A 16,038-nucleotide genomic window follows, 5' to 3' on the forward strand; every position below is an offset into this window, starting at 1 on the left:
TGAAAAGCACCGAGGCAGCGGGAACCAAATACTCTTGCGATGCTTATTAAAACTGTTTGGGACAATGCGTTGCGTCATTTCCTGTGCGTTGGCTGCTACTACGTGACATCAAACTTACTTCACAGGTTGTAGGAGATGGGTCTTTTTTTTTTTTTTAATAGCGTGTAGGGGCTAGGAGGTAGAGCTTTATTGTCTATACGAGATTAACAGTCGAGATGGTTTTTGTTTTGAGCAACTCTTCCAAAAATGACGCGACCTATGGAGATTAGACGGCGATATCCAACTGTAGTCGTGCGCTACGTGCTCTGAGGGAGGCCCCGCATGGTACACGACGCCTAGGATTCGGAGGAACCTCGATGACAGCGATTTCATCTCAGTGTAATGCAAACTTGTCATCTGTTCCGGACGCAACATGGCTGATCAGCGTGCGTGCTGTCAATTCAGCGACCGCCTTGTCGCCTTTTTTTTTTTTTTTCTTTTTTTAAAAGGCACTACTGCTAGTTCATATCCCGATTCCATTTTTTTACGCCAAAGTTGGGCTCAGATGATAACTGGAAAGGAACCAAATCATTAGGAGTATCGCAAGCTTCGAATTAACGATTTCACGTCGTAGCAGAATCAATGCATTTTATAAATTCTGACCAAAGCCGTATTCGCAACACTATTAGAATAAGTTAATATTTATCTCAAAAAGTAGTGGAATTTGCTGCGTGCGTTCTGAAATTAGATGCAAGTTTTATTTTGTGATATCGATCTGATTTACAAAATATTACCTACATTTTATGCTCATATTTAAGAATTCGCGTAGCATTTATCATGATTTGATTACCTCGCTGACTCGGGAGTAAAAGTCGACGCATGTTGTGCTAGTTAGACCAACAGTGCCTTGTAAATTAGATAAAATTCTGTCCCGACCATCACTTAAATACTTCATTTTTCCCCAGTGTGTTCACATTGTTACTGAAGTTATTGTAAAATATGAGCGTGTTGTAACCCTCCCTTCCCTTCCCTGACCCCTATTCAGCTCCTTGGGCGACACCCAATCAGCAACTCCACATAGTCCATTTAAAAAATAAGTCCCGGTCCTCGTGAAGCTGTCAGATGAAGTGTATTCCGCCGCGCAAGTAAACGTTGTTTCAACGCATAAAGGAACCTTCATTGTACACTGTAAGTGATGGTTTGTAGTTAATAGGAAGGTTGCGTCCTAGCGCTTGTTACTGATCTAGCGTGCAGATTTTTCTTACTTTCTACTAAAAACCAAGTTAGAATTTAATTTCAGGTATTTCAGATGCAATATAAAGTTTCCCTTTGTAGTATTTCCACAATAACAATATTTCTGTTCCTCCCCGAGAGAAGGCCTAATTATTATACAGACAAAATTAGACAGCCATGATCTAGTAAGTTTTCGCTTTAACAAACATTTTGAGCACAAATCTGATACATTTAAAATGCGAGGAATAATTTCTTTTGTCGCTAGCTATGTATCTAAATGTCTAAAGTCGTTGGTACAATATAAATAGGAATTGGCCAGGATTTTTTTCATAATCCCCCCCCAGAGATCATTGTTCTCTAAACACAATACCGTATGAGTACAGTACGGCGTTTTCTACCAGCAGTGGAAAAACGAGAGTCATATCCTCCATTTGCTGAGAACAGTCCCATACTCAGTACACAAATCGAAGCTAGGAAATTAAATTTATTAATTTAAATTAAAAAAAGCACGTCGAATAGCTTTGTACAATACGTTTTAATGATTAAACAACTTACACCTTATTATTGTAAGCAGTGCATTAATGCGCACACCGTAAGCCAAATGATGTAATACAGGTTCACAAAATTTATATTTTTATAATGTATATTTAAAGACAAAGAATGAACTTCCCGCATCATCTTACGCAACATTTTTTAGTCAATGGGTAATAAGGAATTGTATGCATCAAACCTTTTACACAAATATAATGAATATAAATGCAATTACAAAAGTTAAGGATACTTAAGTATGCCGAAATCAATTTGTGCTTGGCACCATAATAGTGAACGACACAAGTATGTATCTAGTTTTTGAGGCGGATGTGGTCGCTGCCGCTGCACACCCCTCTCACGGTGTGCGAGTTTCAGCAGGGTGATTGTTGATGCTGATTGTGAGTTAAAGGGAAGCGCTTTGAGTTCTCGGAGTCGGCGGAGATCCGGAATACCCTGATCCGAAACAGCACCGTTTAAGCCGGTTGCGACGGTCCTCATCCTCACTTTGGAAACGCACCGACAGGATGACCCAACCTCGGCCCGACGAGTTCATTCCGCCCCCGGAGTGTCCGGTGTTTGAGCCCAGCTGGGAGGAATTCGCCGACCCCTTTGCGTTTATCAACAAGATCCGGCCCATCGCGGAGAAAACTGGCATCTGCAAGGTCCGGCCGCCCCCGGTGAGTGTTCGTTGGAACCCTGGTGGTCTGGGAGAAGCCTCAGAGGGAGAATACTTCCCCCTTATGAATTGAACTTCTTGTATTTTCGTAAGTAATTCAGCACTTTCACGGAAAACTTTTCAATATGGCGGCTGCGACTTAAGTTGTGGGGAGACTGGTTGTGCCGAGTAGCCCGATGCCTTACCGTTTACCGTGTCCGTCAACGTGTCTACAAAACGGCTTCAGTGGTCCTCCTCATCAAATATTTTGAAATACCATAAATAATGTATGCCTTTTAGTAGTAATCGTCACTCACTGGTTATAGAAACTATAGTATAGGACTCCGATATTTCTTACTGTATCTTATCTGTGAGCTTTAATAGATCATTAAAGTATGAATGATGTTGTGTCTCTTTCTTTCACGGACGCGAATACTTTACTTGCGCGGGTCCCTGAACACGTTGTCTCGATGCAGTTCGTTTTCAAATAAGAGTAGGACTGAAATGGGAACCAGCTGTATAACGAGTGGCTCTGCAACTTCGTGCTGCCCTCAGCAAGATCACCCCTAAAAAGCGCTGTAGAAACTCGGGTGGCGATTAAGTGTAACCAGTCTGCGGTTTACCTCCACCGTAGGCGTAGTGCAAAATACAGGACCCCTGTCGCGGGACATCAGAGGTGAAATCACTTACTACGCGGCCATCTGATACTTACTCTGTCCTTGTCAGCGTGTTCATATTATCTGAAGTTCATTGCACTCACTTGGTTGTTTATAGCTGGTATCACCATTCGAGTTGTCGTCAATGTCCTCGCCGTTCACTTTAATTGGCATTAATTAACGGATGTGAGACACGTGTATTGAGGACCACATGAAACAATAGTTGCTGAATGCAAAGGGGGGGAGGTTTACTCCTGCTTGTAGGAGGTGCTGAGTAGTTACACTGGCGTTCTACTGTATGTCGGGGATGTCTTGGTGTGGATAAAAGTAAAACGAGGAACACGGGCTTTGATGGAGCTCTTGTTCTCCCGACTAAAATATCAGGTCCGGTGGCAGTTCATGGCTCCGTAAGCCGGGGACGTGCATGGACGGCGATTACTACTAGTTAATGTTTGTGCGAACTTTTTGTTCAATTTCTGAAATCTGCTTCTGTAATGATGCCACTTTACGTGTCACTGGTCTAGTGCCTTTTTCTATTGAGAATCCTGTCTATTCTATTGATTGTGCCGGAGAGTCCGCACCACCATGGCCAAGCTGTTTTTTTGGTGGATAGATAGGCTCGTGGTTTGCCCACTTGTTCTACATTTTTATATGTACATTACGTCAACATGTTTGTTTTATATATCTTGGAATACAAAGTTGAGAAACACAAATCTTACCTCAGCTAGCTAGCGAAACGCATCCTGCTAACGATCTGTTAATTAAAATACAAATTAAGACACTTTTACCCAAGATTCTAACGTATGAGCCAACAACAGTGTGTAAGGAGAATGTCTTAAAATCGCTTAACGCATTTATGTAGGCAGCCTTAGACAATGAATCGCTCACCTGCTAAGGTGAAAAACTTGCTTAAAAGAGGAAATGTCGCGAGAGACGGCGCTTATTTAACCACCAGCGCTGTTTTCTGTTTTTACGTGAGACACTGACTAAGTGCTTCCAGTTTTAGACGTTTTCTGTGTGTTTCAAGACCAGCAAAGGTTGTGCATATGGCGATAAAAGACAGTGTAGAAGAAAGTTGGCGTAGGGGAAAGGCACCACCACACAGGCCCCGGTCTTGGGTGTTGTCCTCCATGTTGGCTTTGTGGTTTGCACGAGCCGTGAGGACCGCTCCATCTGGCCATTTTGTGGAATCCACATTGGCGTTACGGTGCGGAAGGACTGACTTCTGACTTTGGGCTCGTCCGTGTGTCACAGTTTTAGTATTCATTTACTTACACCGTCAAAGCAACATTTGTGAAAAAGGACCCGGAAAACGGCGAGCACACTTAGAAGCAGTGTGTTGATGTGCTTGCAAACATGGCTACTGTAAAACTTCCTGCACATCTCTGCGCCAAACATTTATCAAGTAAATAATACATTTTGTGATCACATTGTTCTCATTGGAACCCCTGTTATTGAGGCTAATTACTTACTAGGAATGGTGGAAAATTTACACAGCTTTTGTATTTAGTCTTGTTAGTTTACTTTGAATATTGCTCATGTAAAATTTAAAGATGACTTTTAAATGAATAACAAGGGTAACATTATCATGCATCATTTTTAAATAAGCATGTAGAAGTAACTGGTGGCTGTACATAAAACATCTGTGTGAAATGGTTCACAGAATGGAAAATTAAGAGCAGTTTTCCCCAGCCCTTTGTATGCTACACTGGAAGCAGTAGTTTACCTCTTCATATTTGTACGGTGTTGAGGTCAGATTTATTTGGCAGCAAAATCCCTGACGGTCCAAACATTCTTGACACAAGATTCACATTTGGTGTCACTGTGCCTTGCATTATACTAGCAGCCTGGTGTGGCACTAACTTTTAAAACTGATGTAGTTGAACAAAAGAAGGCAGTTGAAGAAAGCAGTACAGATGTCCAAACCTTTGTTTGGAGGTACTTCATGGAATGATGACAGTAATTCTCTTAACTTGAAAGGCAGATTGTGGAAATTGTGTATTATCCCCCCCCCCCACTTTAAACCCCCTTTAGAAGAAGGCCATTGTATAAAACTGGCATCTTTTGCTTAGTTGGGATGTAGTCTACTTATATCTGGAAACCAAAGAATAGAATATAGGAGTGCCATGAAATACTTTTCTCACCGTGCTGCATTGCACTTGTTTTCTAAAGAGTATCTTTAATTTTTCTTGTTACTATTTTTTGTGATGATTTGCACAAAATTGAGCAAAAACATTGTTCAATCCGAAATACTGTGGTTCTTTATATAAGGAAGTGCACTATATGTGTTCTTAGTGTGTTGAACTTGCTCTTTAATGCCATACATTTTATGAATCCTACTTAGGAGTGTTTTCCTGAGCTGCATTTTCAGATGAGATGTCTTTGCACTTATGTTTACTCATTTTTATTTGGGTTCTGAGATATTCCATTACAAAATCAAGATGGAGCACAAACAGTTCTCCGAAAAATTCGACCTTTAGAATTTGAGTTTTGTGCTGAAGCTGGTAACACCTATTCTTGGATGTGTGTTTGTGGGAGCCTTAATCTGTGTTTAAATCATTTGCTGAACAGGATGGTTTTCTATGATATTTTATGCATCCAGTTCTGTATCTATTGCACATCTACTGTAAATATTTCAAATTTTGAAAGCAGCTTAGTTGTTAGAATGGATGAAAGCAGATTTGTACACTTTTTTCCTAAGGTGTAATTTTGTTGCTGTAATGACAAAGACATCAGAAGTTGTTGGATGCAGGAGTTAAAACTAACATGATGTTAAGGTCTGGTGAAGCCAGTTTATTTTAGTGTCATCTTGTTTTCAGTTGCTGAAATGTTTCTGGCTCTCGCTCTGTAGCTTTTCACTGATGGTAACAGTGAAGCCCCCCCCCTTTTTTTTTGGGGGGGGGGGGGGGGGGGGGGGTACTGTGGTCTTCTGAGCGGCAGACACAGCCCTGGCCATGACTGACATTTGGTGTCACAGTAACTTGTCCTCATTTCAAGTACATCTGTGGTAATCATTGCTAAGCTTAGACACCCTGGGCTCGTGAATGGAAAATCTTAGTGAGCAGTAATTCAGTGTGTATATTAATATAAATTAGATTTTTAAAATATAATTTAACAATATACTGCTTCTGTACAAATTCACAAGTATTAAAACTTTTTGAAACAATATGAATGTTTTCGCTTGTAAATTCTATTGTATTATGCAATGGTCAGAGATTAATTTCTAATTTGTAAACCATTGTTTTATCCATCCAAACCTATAACAACAAAGACAATTTGTGCTAATGGTACATCTATGGATGAGATTGATGGCTATGTTGCAACTCTCCCCCCTCCAATCAAATCCCACACATACTGGGCTTTGTGTGTCACAATAATGCTAATGGGCTTAGCTGTAAACTGCAAAGCCCTGCTTATTTGTGATTGGCAGTGCAATACTTTTAAAGAAAAATTCTTAGGGTTGTCTCATTATAATGATGGGGTGACCGATGTATATAATTCTTTTTTTTTTTTTTTTTTTTTTGGTCTGGCATGCACAGTTAGGGCATAGGTCTTGGAAACACTTTAATCAAAACCTTTTAGAATAAAATTATTAATTTGGTTAATTTTGTGGCTAAACATCAGTTCCATGGACTTACAAATCAATTCACATGTATTCATTTGGTTGACACTTTTCTCCAAACTGACTTAATGTTAAGGTGCCTAAAATTATTTACCTATTTATACAGCTGGGTCATTTTTACTGGAGCAATTATTCTAAGTACATTGCTCAAGAGATCTACAGCAAAAAGTGAAATTCAAACCTGCAACCTTGTGGTTACAGCTGCTACCTTTGAACCAATACACTACCAGGTGCCTGCAATTGCCATGGGTGCCTCCATATGTCTTTTGTGTTGATAGCCAGCTCTACTCTCCTCTGGGATAGTTGATGTTGATATTAATATTAAAGAAATTCAGATGCCAAAATAGGCAAATATTTACAATACATCTCAATTCTGAACAGTGAAGAAACACAGAAAAGAGAAGTTTGTCAGTGGATACCACGTCAAACAAAAGTTGAAGGAAAAATGATAGTAACTAGTAGAGTTGTCATATTTGACTGTGTGTGTTTGCCTTGGTGGTTTTAAAAGAAAACATTTTAAAGTAAGTCTTGATTACTGTTTGGTTGGTAAAATCAACATCACTAATTGGAGGCATGGTCAGCTTCTGTTGGAGCCCTTCAAATTGATTGGAGACCTAGCGTATGGAACAGACTGAAGATCTTAGTACCTCTTTTATAATCAAGAAAGATTTGAGCGAGAATGCTGAATTGATGCAAGCATTTCTCCTTCCGTTCTCCATAAAGCTAGGATAACTGGTTGAAACGACCTCACACTGGCTGCCAGGGTGAGAATTTGGGAGTTGGTGTTAACGATTTTCAAGGGTGCCTGTGTGCCACTATCATGGGAAACAGCTGACATTGCAGCTCCGATTCTGTTCTTGTCCTGTCAGTGGTGAGCACATCATGTACTATAACCCAGCTGTTTGCCAACTTCAGTCGGAGCTCCTGCTGCAAACTGTGTCCAGGTGGCAACACAGAAGGGTAGTGTGATAAGTTTGGTGCTCTCAGATTCAGTGGCCGAGTGCGACATCTTTCTCCAAGGTAAGTTTGTGTTGTGTGTGTGGGGGGTTTTTTTTTTTTTTTTTTTTTTTTTTTCCCCCCCCCCTCCTCCCAAGGCATGTTTATAAGGTTATTGTATCAGATATAAGTGGAGAAGCTTCTGAGCTTTGTTTATTGTGGCTAAATGATGCATTTGTGCAGTTGAAGTTGGGCAAGGTTTTCTTCCCTTACAGTTAATGTTTCATTGTTGGGCAATGCTGGCTTTTTATTGGACGGTGATCTTGATCTCGTTTTCTTCCATTGGCAATGATGTAAAATAGTAACACAACCAATATGAACAACTGTTAGTTATTTCACTTAATATTTGTAAAATATGAGCAGTGTAATGTCATCTTGTACATGTTGTCACTAGTTTTTTACTGAAATGCATGGCCACTGAATCTGACAACTAACTGAACTCAAGTTATAGAGAACTTAGTCTGCGTAGTGTCTTGAATCTCATGTTTGTGCACTGGTTGCTTGTGTTGCAAACAGTCAGCATACAGGTTTTCGAATGTGTACATTTTCTGAAACTAAATTCAGTTTTCTCCACTGCACAATAACTTTCACAATAGTTGGCACTTAAGAGCACTCTGGTAGAACCAGTGTGTGGGACTAGAATAATTCAGCTCACTTCCACACTCTTCAGTTTTGCATCTGCTGCTTCTGAGTGTTGATGAACAGTAAGATGGGAGGCCTTTGCTGAATGAGTTGGATAATCAGCATTGATGTGTAGAAACAATGTTTTATTTTGTCATTTAAAATTGTTTGTAATAACCTTGATCCAAATTAACTCTTGTGTCTTTATAACCTACTTTTTCATTTTTCTTCCATGTCTGAAACTTGCAGAGAATGTAACCCTATAAGCGTAACCTTATAATCAAGGGGAGTCTTGTTAAGCTTTTATTGATTCTGCTTTAAAATTTATGGTCAAATTTAATTGGGAACAGACTTCTGATCCCAGATCAGAACTGGGAATGATTTTATTTGGTTAACTTTTTCTGGTACTACTTTGTGTAGTGTCTTAAATCTAAGTTTCTCAACCATTGATAGTTGTGCTTAATCCTACCAGAATCTTAAATACAAAAGTCTAAGAAAATAATGTACTCTAAAGGAATGTTTGTTTTCCATAAAGCCTTAGAGGGTTGGCAGTTGTGGGTGGTTAGCAGTGTGTGTGCATGTGCGAGTGTGCGTGATGATGGTATGAAAGACTGGCATTCTGAGGCGCACACATGCACTCTGACTGAAATTGCTTGTCCCAAGCGGGGTCACAGCGAACCGGAGCCTAACCCAGCAACAGAGGGTGCAAGGCTGGAGGGGGAGGGGACATATCCCGGATGGGATGCCAGTCCGCCGCAGAACACCCCAAACAGGACTCAAATCCTGGACCCGCCAGAGAGCAGGACCTGGCCAAGCCTGCACCCCCCATCCTCAGGCAGTCTTATGAAATCAGTTTACATACCTGTGTACTTCAGGGTAATCCTGCTGTACTGGAAATAATCTATTGATTAGCAATGGACTTTGATAGTGATGCCTAATGACTGGCACTTCTGCTGAACATATAATATGGTAACTGCTGCTTTTGGAGGTCTGATGTACTTTCACTACGTGCTTGTGTCTATGGTTGCTTCTCCAACATTTGGCTAGCTTTCTATTGATGATACTGCCTGGTCTTTATTTATTATAATGAAACACAAGTGTTTTAAGCATCATTAAAATGTAAGTTTATGACATGAACCAAGTTTGTAAGAAAGTAAATATTGAGGGTCTCTAGAGGTGTGATATGGGAACAGGTTAGCTTTCCACATTGACCTGGTCTTGTTTTTCTCACTCCCAGGACTGGCAGCCTCCATTTGCATGTGATGTTGACAGATTGCACTTCACCCCCCGGATCCAAAGGCTCAATGAACTCGAGGTATGCTGACTTCCAATTGTGGAATGGCTGAATGTCCCCTGAGGATTAGTATACCTATCTATGCACCATTTTGATAAATTTTATCAACTAGAGGCAGCAAACAGTCTTTACCTGTAATGCTTGCCTTTGAGTGAGAGGATTATGCTTGTAAAATGAGGACAAAGGTCATTAGAACATGAAGAGGCATCTCAAGATGTGGCTCTTTTGAGATTCAGCAAGATTCAATTTAATTTTTAGTTGATAAAATTGTGTAGTGAATTTCTGTTTCTGGTGAGAGAACCAAAGTTAATGGTAAAATTTTGGATTTATTTGTTTCTGTAGGATCCCCCCCCAAAAAAATAAAAAACACTTTTGTTAAACAATGTAAAGTTGTCTTTCATGACATTACTTTCTTGTAAATTTTTTATTAAGGCTCAAACCAGAGTCAAGCTCAACTTCTTGGATCAGATTGCAAAGTTCTGGGAACTGCAGGGATGTACCCTGAAAATCCCACATGTGGAGCGCAAGATTCTGGACCTGTACCTGTTAAACAAGGTAGGAAACTACATGCACATTTCTTGCAAGTTGAAAGGTTTCTGATGAAATCTTGAAATGCATTGGGTCCTCAATTTTCAGACACAGCTGGGAGAAGAACTCCCTTTGTAACAATTGATCATAGACACAAACACCAGATGCAAGCTGCAAACAGATGAAAGGAGTTAAATTAAGGTGGTCCCACACTCTTTTGGTACATTTTACAGCTTTGTTATGACAATGCAGGTTGCTTTCCACAACAGACAAGTATTAGAAAATGGGTGAATGAGAAAATTTAAAAAGAATAATTCCCCCCCCCTCCCCAAATATGTGTAAAATGTTAGCGTGTGTGTGTGTGTATATATATATATATATATGTGTGTGTGTGTGTGTGTGTGTGTGTGTGTGTGTGTGTATACACACACACATACATACATACATACATACATTTAAGTTAGCGATAGAAGGCATGGACACATGCTGTAGTTTCATGGAGATTTCCAACTACTTCCTTGTGGTTTTCAGCTGGTTGCCGAAGAGGGAGGATTTGATGCAATCTGCCGAGAGAGGCGCTGGACCAAGATAGCAATGAAGATGGGCTTTGCCCCGGGCAGGGCAGTAGGCTCACACTTGCGGGCACACTATGAGAGGATCCTCTACCCATACAATCTATTCCAGGCTGGAGCCAACCTTCTGGTGAGTGAGGCACTGCTGTAGGACTACCTGTTCTCACTACGAGGCCCTACGGGCTTGGACTGTTATGTAGACAGATGACTCGTTTACCTCCAATAACTGAAAAGGTGTCAGTGATTTTGCTAGCAAACCTGCAACTCCATTCTAGAAAGAAAAAATCATAAGTATTTTAAGGCTATTTGAATGGCTTGATCATTGATCATGGTTTTCTCATTTTTCTGTTCTTCACCCTATATTTTGCTAGTTACCTTCCTATCAGATCACATTTTTTGTATGTGTGAACTTTGCTGTAAATGGCTGCTTTGTGTGGCATTCAGAACTCTGAGTGAATAAAAGTCAAATTTGGATCATTAGTAACTTTAAGACTGCAGCTTCACAAGGTTTTTAATTCTAGGGGAAACACACTTGAAATCCATGAAGATGATAATGGGTAGATGTTAATGTAAATATAATGTTGTAAAATTCCATCATTCTGAGGGAAGATCCCTCCTGACTGACAGTTGATTAGACTGTTCTTGGTGACCTCCATGTCAGAGGTCACCATAGGTTATTATGTAACTTTCCAAGTTCTCTCTTGCATTAGGCACCAGAACTTACTTCCAAACTCATGCATTTAGTGGCTGATCCAGATCTGAGAAAGGTACGTTTATTTCCCAGTTACTAAGCCAGAGGACCTCGGAATAATAATGCTTACTTAGCTTTTAAAAAGTGATGATTGAATTTCAAGGCTTCTTTTAAAACTGCAATAACCTGACAATAAAAACATTAACAGGCCCAAATGTAATGTGGAGGGGTAAAAGACATCTCTGGTGGTACTTGTGCTAAGTGTTTATGGTATGCTACCTAGAGGCCCCTCTACATCTTTAACTGTTTCTTCCAGTTGGCACTCTAGGCCCCCTTGCTGCTGTGTGCCCCTTACCCTTTGGTGCTATTTTTTTCTTAACAGAAACAAGACCATGGGTTTCTGACACCCCCTGGCCACAGCACACTAGCCCACTCACCCCAAGCTCTGCTCTCATCTTGAGAGACCATATGCAGGCAGGGTTCAAGACCCTATGCACAGCATGATCACTTTGGGCTTTATTCTGTGTTGTTGTAGTGAGATGGCAAAGACACACCAGAATAACTGAGATGATGTGTACGTCATAATGCATACCTGTTTCAGAAGGTTAATGTCTCTAATTAAATTCAAGAAAAAAAATCAAGCTTGTTACCCATTCATGTGGCAGTCATTTAATAAAAAAAAATCCCAGAAATTTTTTGGTCCCTAGTTCTTGTTTGTAAGCAACTTGGCTGTTTCTGTAGTAGAATTTGTTGAACTTCTTCCCTTTTGGAGTTTGTCTAATTTGATATAACACTTTTATATTTTACAAGTATGGATGCAGAATTTTTTTTATATAAATTTGAAAGTTTAATGAATGCCACGCATAGTTACTTTTACTGCAATGTGCACAAAATTAGCTGGCAGGGGCTTGTTACAAACGAAGACTTAAATTTGATGGTAGATGATTCCATTATAGTCATGTGCTTCCCACATTTGAAATGGCTTTCACACCCCTTTAACATTTTTCTCTTTAAACTCTGGGGTGTTCTTTTGTGTCTTGTCAAAGTCAGTGCTAATACACAGGAGCTTATTTTAATGTTCTGGCAACTGAAGCCAATTCCTTTGAAAGAGATGCCTTAAGAGTAAAATACATTTTAGTAAGTTAGCTGCAATTCAAAATAATATCACAAGAGGAATCTTCCTTTCCTTTACAGTGTGTCCAGAAGCACATGCTGACCAATGATGTGAAGGACAGGGAGTACAAGCCCCATGACCTGGCTCAGCGACAGTCAGTCCAGCTAGCTGAGGTGTCCACCCCTGCACGAAGGGCCAAACGAATGGGGGCAGAGGTGAGTGCCCCTCAGTGGTGGGCTGTCTTTTTCATATGAAAAAATCAAATTAATTGGTAATAGTACTGAGTCTGTTTCAGTTGTGGCTTAAAATTAAGTGTGAATTTGTTAGTAAACTGAAGGAATATGTCTCCATCCAGTGTATGTGGTAAAAGGCAGAAGTCCAGCCATCACCTTTCAAACCCTATTTGGATGTGGCATTAAGTGTGTGTATCGGCAAAATGTGAGCAAGATATTGTAGAGAATATCCTTCCATAAAGGGCATTTTAATGACATTGTAATGGGTGCAGCTATATTGAATAATAACTCTTTGTATGAAAGAGTGTATTTATGGTCATTGCCAGTTTCTTGTTGTATGGGACCTGGTTATATGATGACTGAGTGTATACCCTTCACCAGGAAGGGTAATAGTCGATGTGCCTTCAAACTCGGGAGTCCCCCCAACCTAAACATTTTTTAATGTGCGTTATCTTGGCATATGGTTAACATGTTATTTCAAATATAGCTTTGCTCTTTTTATAAGCAAACTTAAAAATAAATTCAGTATGGTAAATATGAATTATCACCAGGATCAATGAAGCATTTATCTATTTGTCTTTCATACCTTGAGTGGCTCTGGAAAATCATGAATGCCTATGCAGTTGAATATGTGTACTTTAAAGGGCAGCTGGTAGCGTAATGGTTAGCGTTGCTGCCTTTGGATCCACAGGGTGCAGGTTTGAGTCTCACCTCTAGCTGTAATACCACTGAGCAAGGTATTTACCCTAAAACTGCTCCAGTAAAAAAAAAAAAAAGAATAATTACACCTGTATAAATGGATAAATAATTGTAAGTATCTTAATGCTGTAAGTTGCTTTGGAGAAAAGTGTCAGTTAAATGAATAAATGTATTGTATCCAGTGGACATGAGTCCATTCCAGAAATCATTGCGGTTGTGAGTGTAGACATTGTAACTCCTGCTATGAAGAGAAACTGACCAGACCTCTTCTCCAGGGGGGCTGCATTAAGACAGAGGCAGGAGGGGCCTCAGAGAACCGCCCCAATCTGAGAAGAAGAATGGGTTCCTTTGTGGTCAAGCCAGAGTCAGGTGAGCAATTGGCCACTAGGTAGCCATAATGGCAGTGAGCTTGTATTGTGGATGTGGAAACATAAAATGTGTGTAGAGCCTCCAGTGTTGTATTTATCGTTTCAGTGAATGTTTACCTTGAATTCCTGTGACAGATCCTCTAAAACACTACATTATTTATATGCAGTGAAGAGGAGATGGACTCCATGCTTTGACTGTCATGAATTACTGAAGCAGAACATGTGCTTGTTAGTCTTGCTTGGACTCAGAGTACCAGTTTATCATAACTGCCTGTCTGTTAGCCTGTGAGAGCACAGCAGGAAGTTAGTATTCAGTGACTGACATGAGAGAGACAGGTTGGGCCAGCTCGGGTGGTGAAACGAGCTCTTGCTCCCTCAGAGAAAGGGCTTCCTGTCCAGGTGAAGCAGGAACATGAGCCCAATCTGTTGACAAATGAAGTGGACAAAGCCAAGGCCCAGAACAAGAAGAATTCCCCTGCAGTGAGTATTATAAGTGGGCAATTCTGGAGGCACCTTTTGATCTGGGAATGACTGCTGCCTCTGTAGTAACCATATCCTCTTACAGTGTAACACAATATTATGTGTTTCTTTTGATATGCACCTTATCCCACAGAGTTATGAATAAATTTTGCATGGGGGGGGGGAGTTAAATTCATGAGTTACTTAACCACTGTTAAGTTGTGTCAGTTTAGTTTTGTACAGCTGTGGTTAAGCCTAGTTAGTCCCTCAGGTGACAAACTTGGGGTATATTTAATGACCCCCTTAGCACAGTGTGCTGCTCTTGGGTGTGTTTATCCTGGATTTCAGCCTCAAGGGTGACAGGCACTTGTGGTTTCAGTTCACACTATTAAAAACACAAAGAACCAACAAAGACTGCCGTCCATGAGATATCCTGTCTCTTGAAACAATCTTATGTGGGTAACTGCTGTATGTGTCTGGTGTTGATTAACCTGCTTTGTCAGCATGTCTGGGGGGGGTTGGTGGTGGTTTGTGTGCATGTATGTTTGTGAGTCAAGGAGGTGGCTGCTCATGTCTCACTGAAGGCCCCCCATCACCAGGTGGATCAGTATGTATGCCTGGTGTGCGGCAGTGGCACTGACGAAGACCGCCTGCTGCTGTGTGATGGCTGTGACGACAGCTACCACACCTTTTGCCTGATCCCACCTCTCCATGATGTTCCCAAAGGGGACTGGCGGTGCCCCAAGTGCCTGGCTCTGGTAACTCAAAATTGGAAGAAACTGCAGTAAAACACTGGCATCACACCAGTTATCACTCTTTTTTTTTTTTTTTTTTTTTTTTTTTTTTCTTTTTGTACCCACCCCCACTGAAAAGAAGCCCCACAGGTTTCACAAGTTCATGAAAGAGAGAAGTCTGTCTTCTCAGCCTGAGATGAGATATGGAGTCTTTCTAGTTTTGGTGCACAAATGTATGCTTTTTCTCCCCCCCCCCCCCCCGTTAGAATTTCTCTCTCCACTGTTTTTTGGTCACAGCAGTGTTGAATTTTTAAAAATTCTGCATGCCCTGTGGGTGACTCTTTCTTTTTTTGTAGAGGTTAAAAAAAAAAAAATACACTTGTCATGAATGTCATTTTGTTCATCAATTGCTTACGAATATTAACACGTTCACCAGTCTCTCCTGACCTTTTAATTACACGAGGATTCATTGTACACCTGTCAAAACTGCTACTTTTGTGATGGTGCATGGTCTGGTTGCTCCCCTGAAGCCTTCCTTCCCTGTGTTACAGGAGTGCAACAAGCCCCAGGAAGCATTTGGTTTTGAGCAGGCCTGCAGGGACTATAACCTCCGTGCCTTTGGTGATATGGCTGACTCCTTCAAGTCCGATTACTTCAACCTCCCCGTTCACGTAAGTTACGTACAGATAAACTGAACACCTGGTGTGGTCAAATTCAACTTCTTCTAACTTTGTTTGCTGTCTTGTGTCTCATAAGATGGTTCCCACTGAGCTGGTGGAGAAGGAATTCTGGCGACTGGTTAGTACCATTGAAGAGGATGTCACAGTGGAGTATGGTGCTGATATTGCCTCAAAGGAGTTTGGCAGTGGATTCCCAGTCAGAAATGGGAAATTTAAAGTTGCTCCGGAAGATGAGGTTGGTCCTCTTTAATTTAGTTTAATTACCTTGGAGGTTACAGTTAAATCCAGGTTTTTCCTAAGCAGTGGAAGGTCATTTGAAAAATGATTTTGGAAGGTTTTGGAATCAGAGGACTAATCCTGAAACCCCATTACT

The 16,038-nt window shown here is 40.7% G+C and overlaps 1 protein-coding gene across 5 annotated transcripts in view; it reads left to right on the plus strand.

Annotated features, from left to right (window-relative positions):
• The first annotated feature begins 686 nt into the window (after positions 1-686).
• Positions 687-16,038, plus strand: part of kdm5ba (lysine demethylase 5Ba) — a 34,813-nt gene continuing 19,461 nt past the window's right edge. For 2 of the 5 annotated variants that reach the window (XM_018745730.2, XM_018745728.2), the window contains exons 1-11: positions 687-2,420; positions 9,531-9,608; positions 10,020-10,142; positions 10,647-10,817; positions 11,398-11,454; positions 12,573-12,707; positions 13,700-13,793; positions 14,172-14,272; positions 14,851-15,009; positions 15,537-15,656; positions 15,742-15,900. In XM_018745730.2, the coding sequence (XP_018601246.2) occupies positions 2,268-2,420; positions 9,531-9,608; positions 10,020-10,142; positions 10,647-10,817; positions 11,398-11,454; positions 12,573-12,707; positions 13,700-13,793; positions 14,172-14,272; positions 14,851-15,009; positions 15,537-15,656; positions 15,742-15,900 (1,350 nt within the window). In that variant the 5' untranslated portion in view covers positions 687-2,267. The other 3 variants (XM_018745729.2, XM_018745731.2, XM_018745732.2) reach the window with 3 other exon arrangements.

Source organism: Scleropages formosus, chromosome 22 (genome assembly GCF_900964775.1).
Source record: "Scleropages formosus chromosome 22, fSclFor1.1, whole genome shotgun sequence".
NCBI classification, from domain to species: domain Eukaryota; kingdom Metazoa; phylum Chordata; class Actinopteri; order Osteoglossiformes; family Osteoglossidae; genus Scleropages; species Scleropages formosus.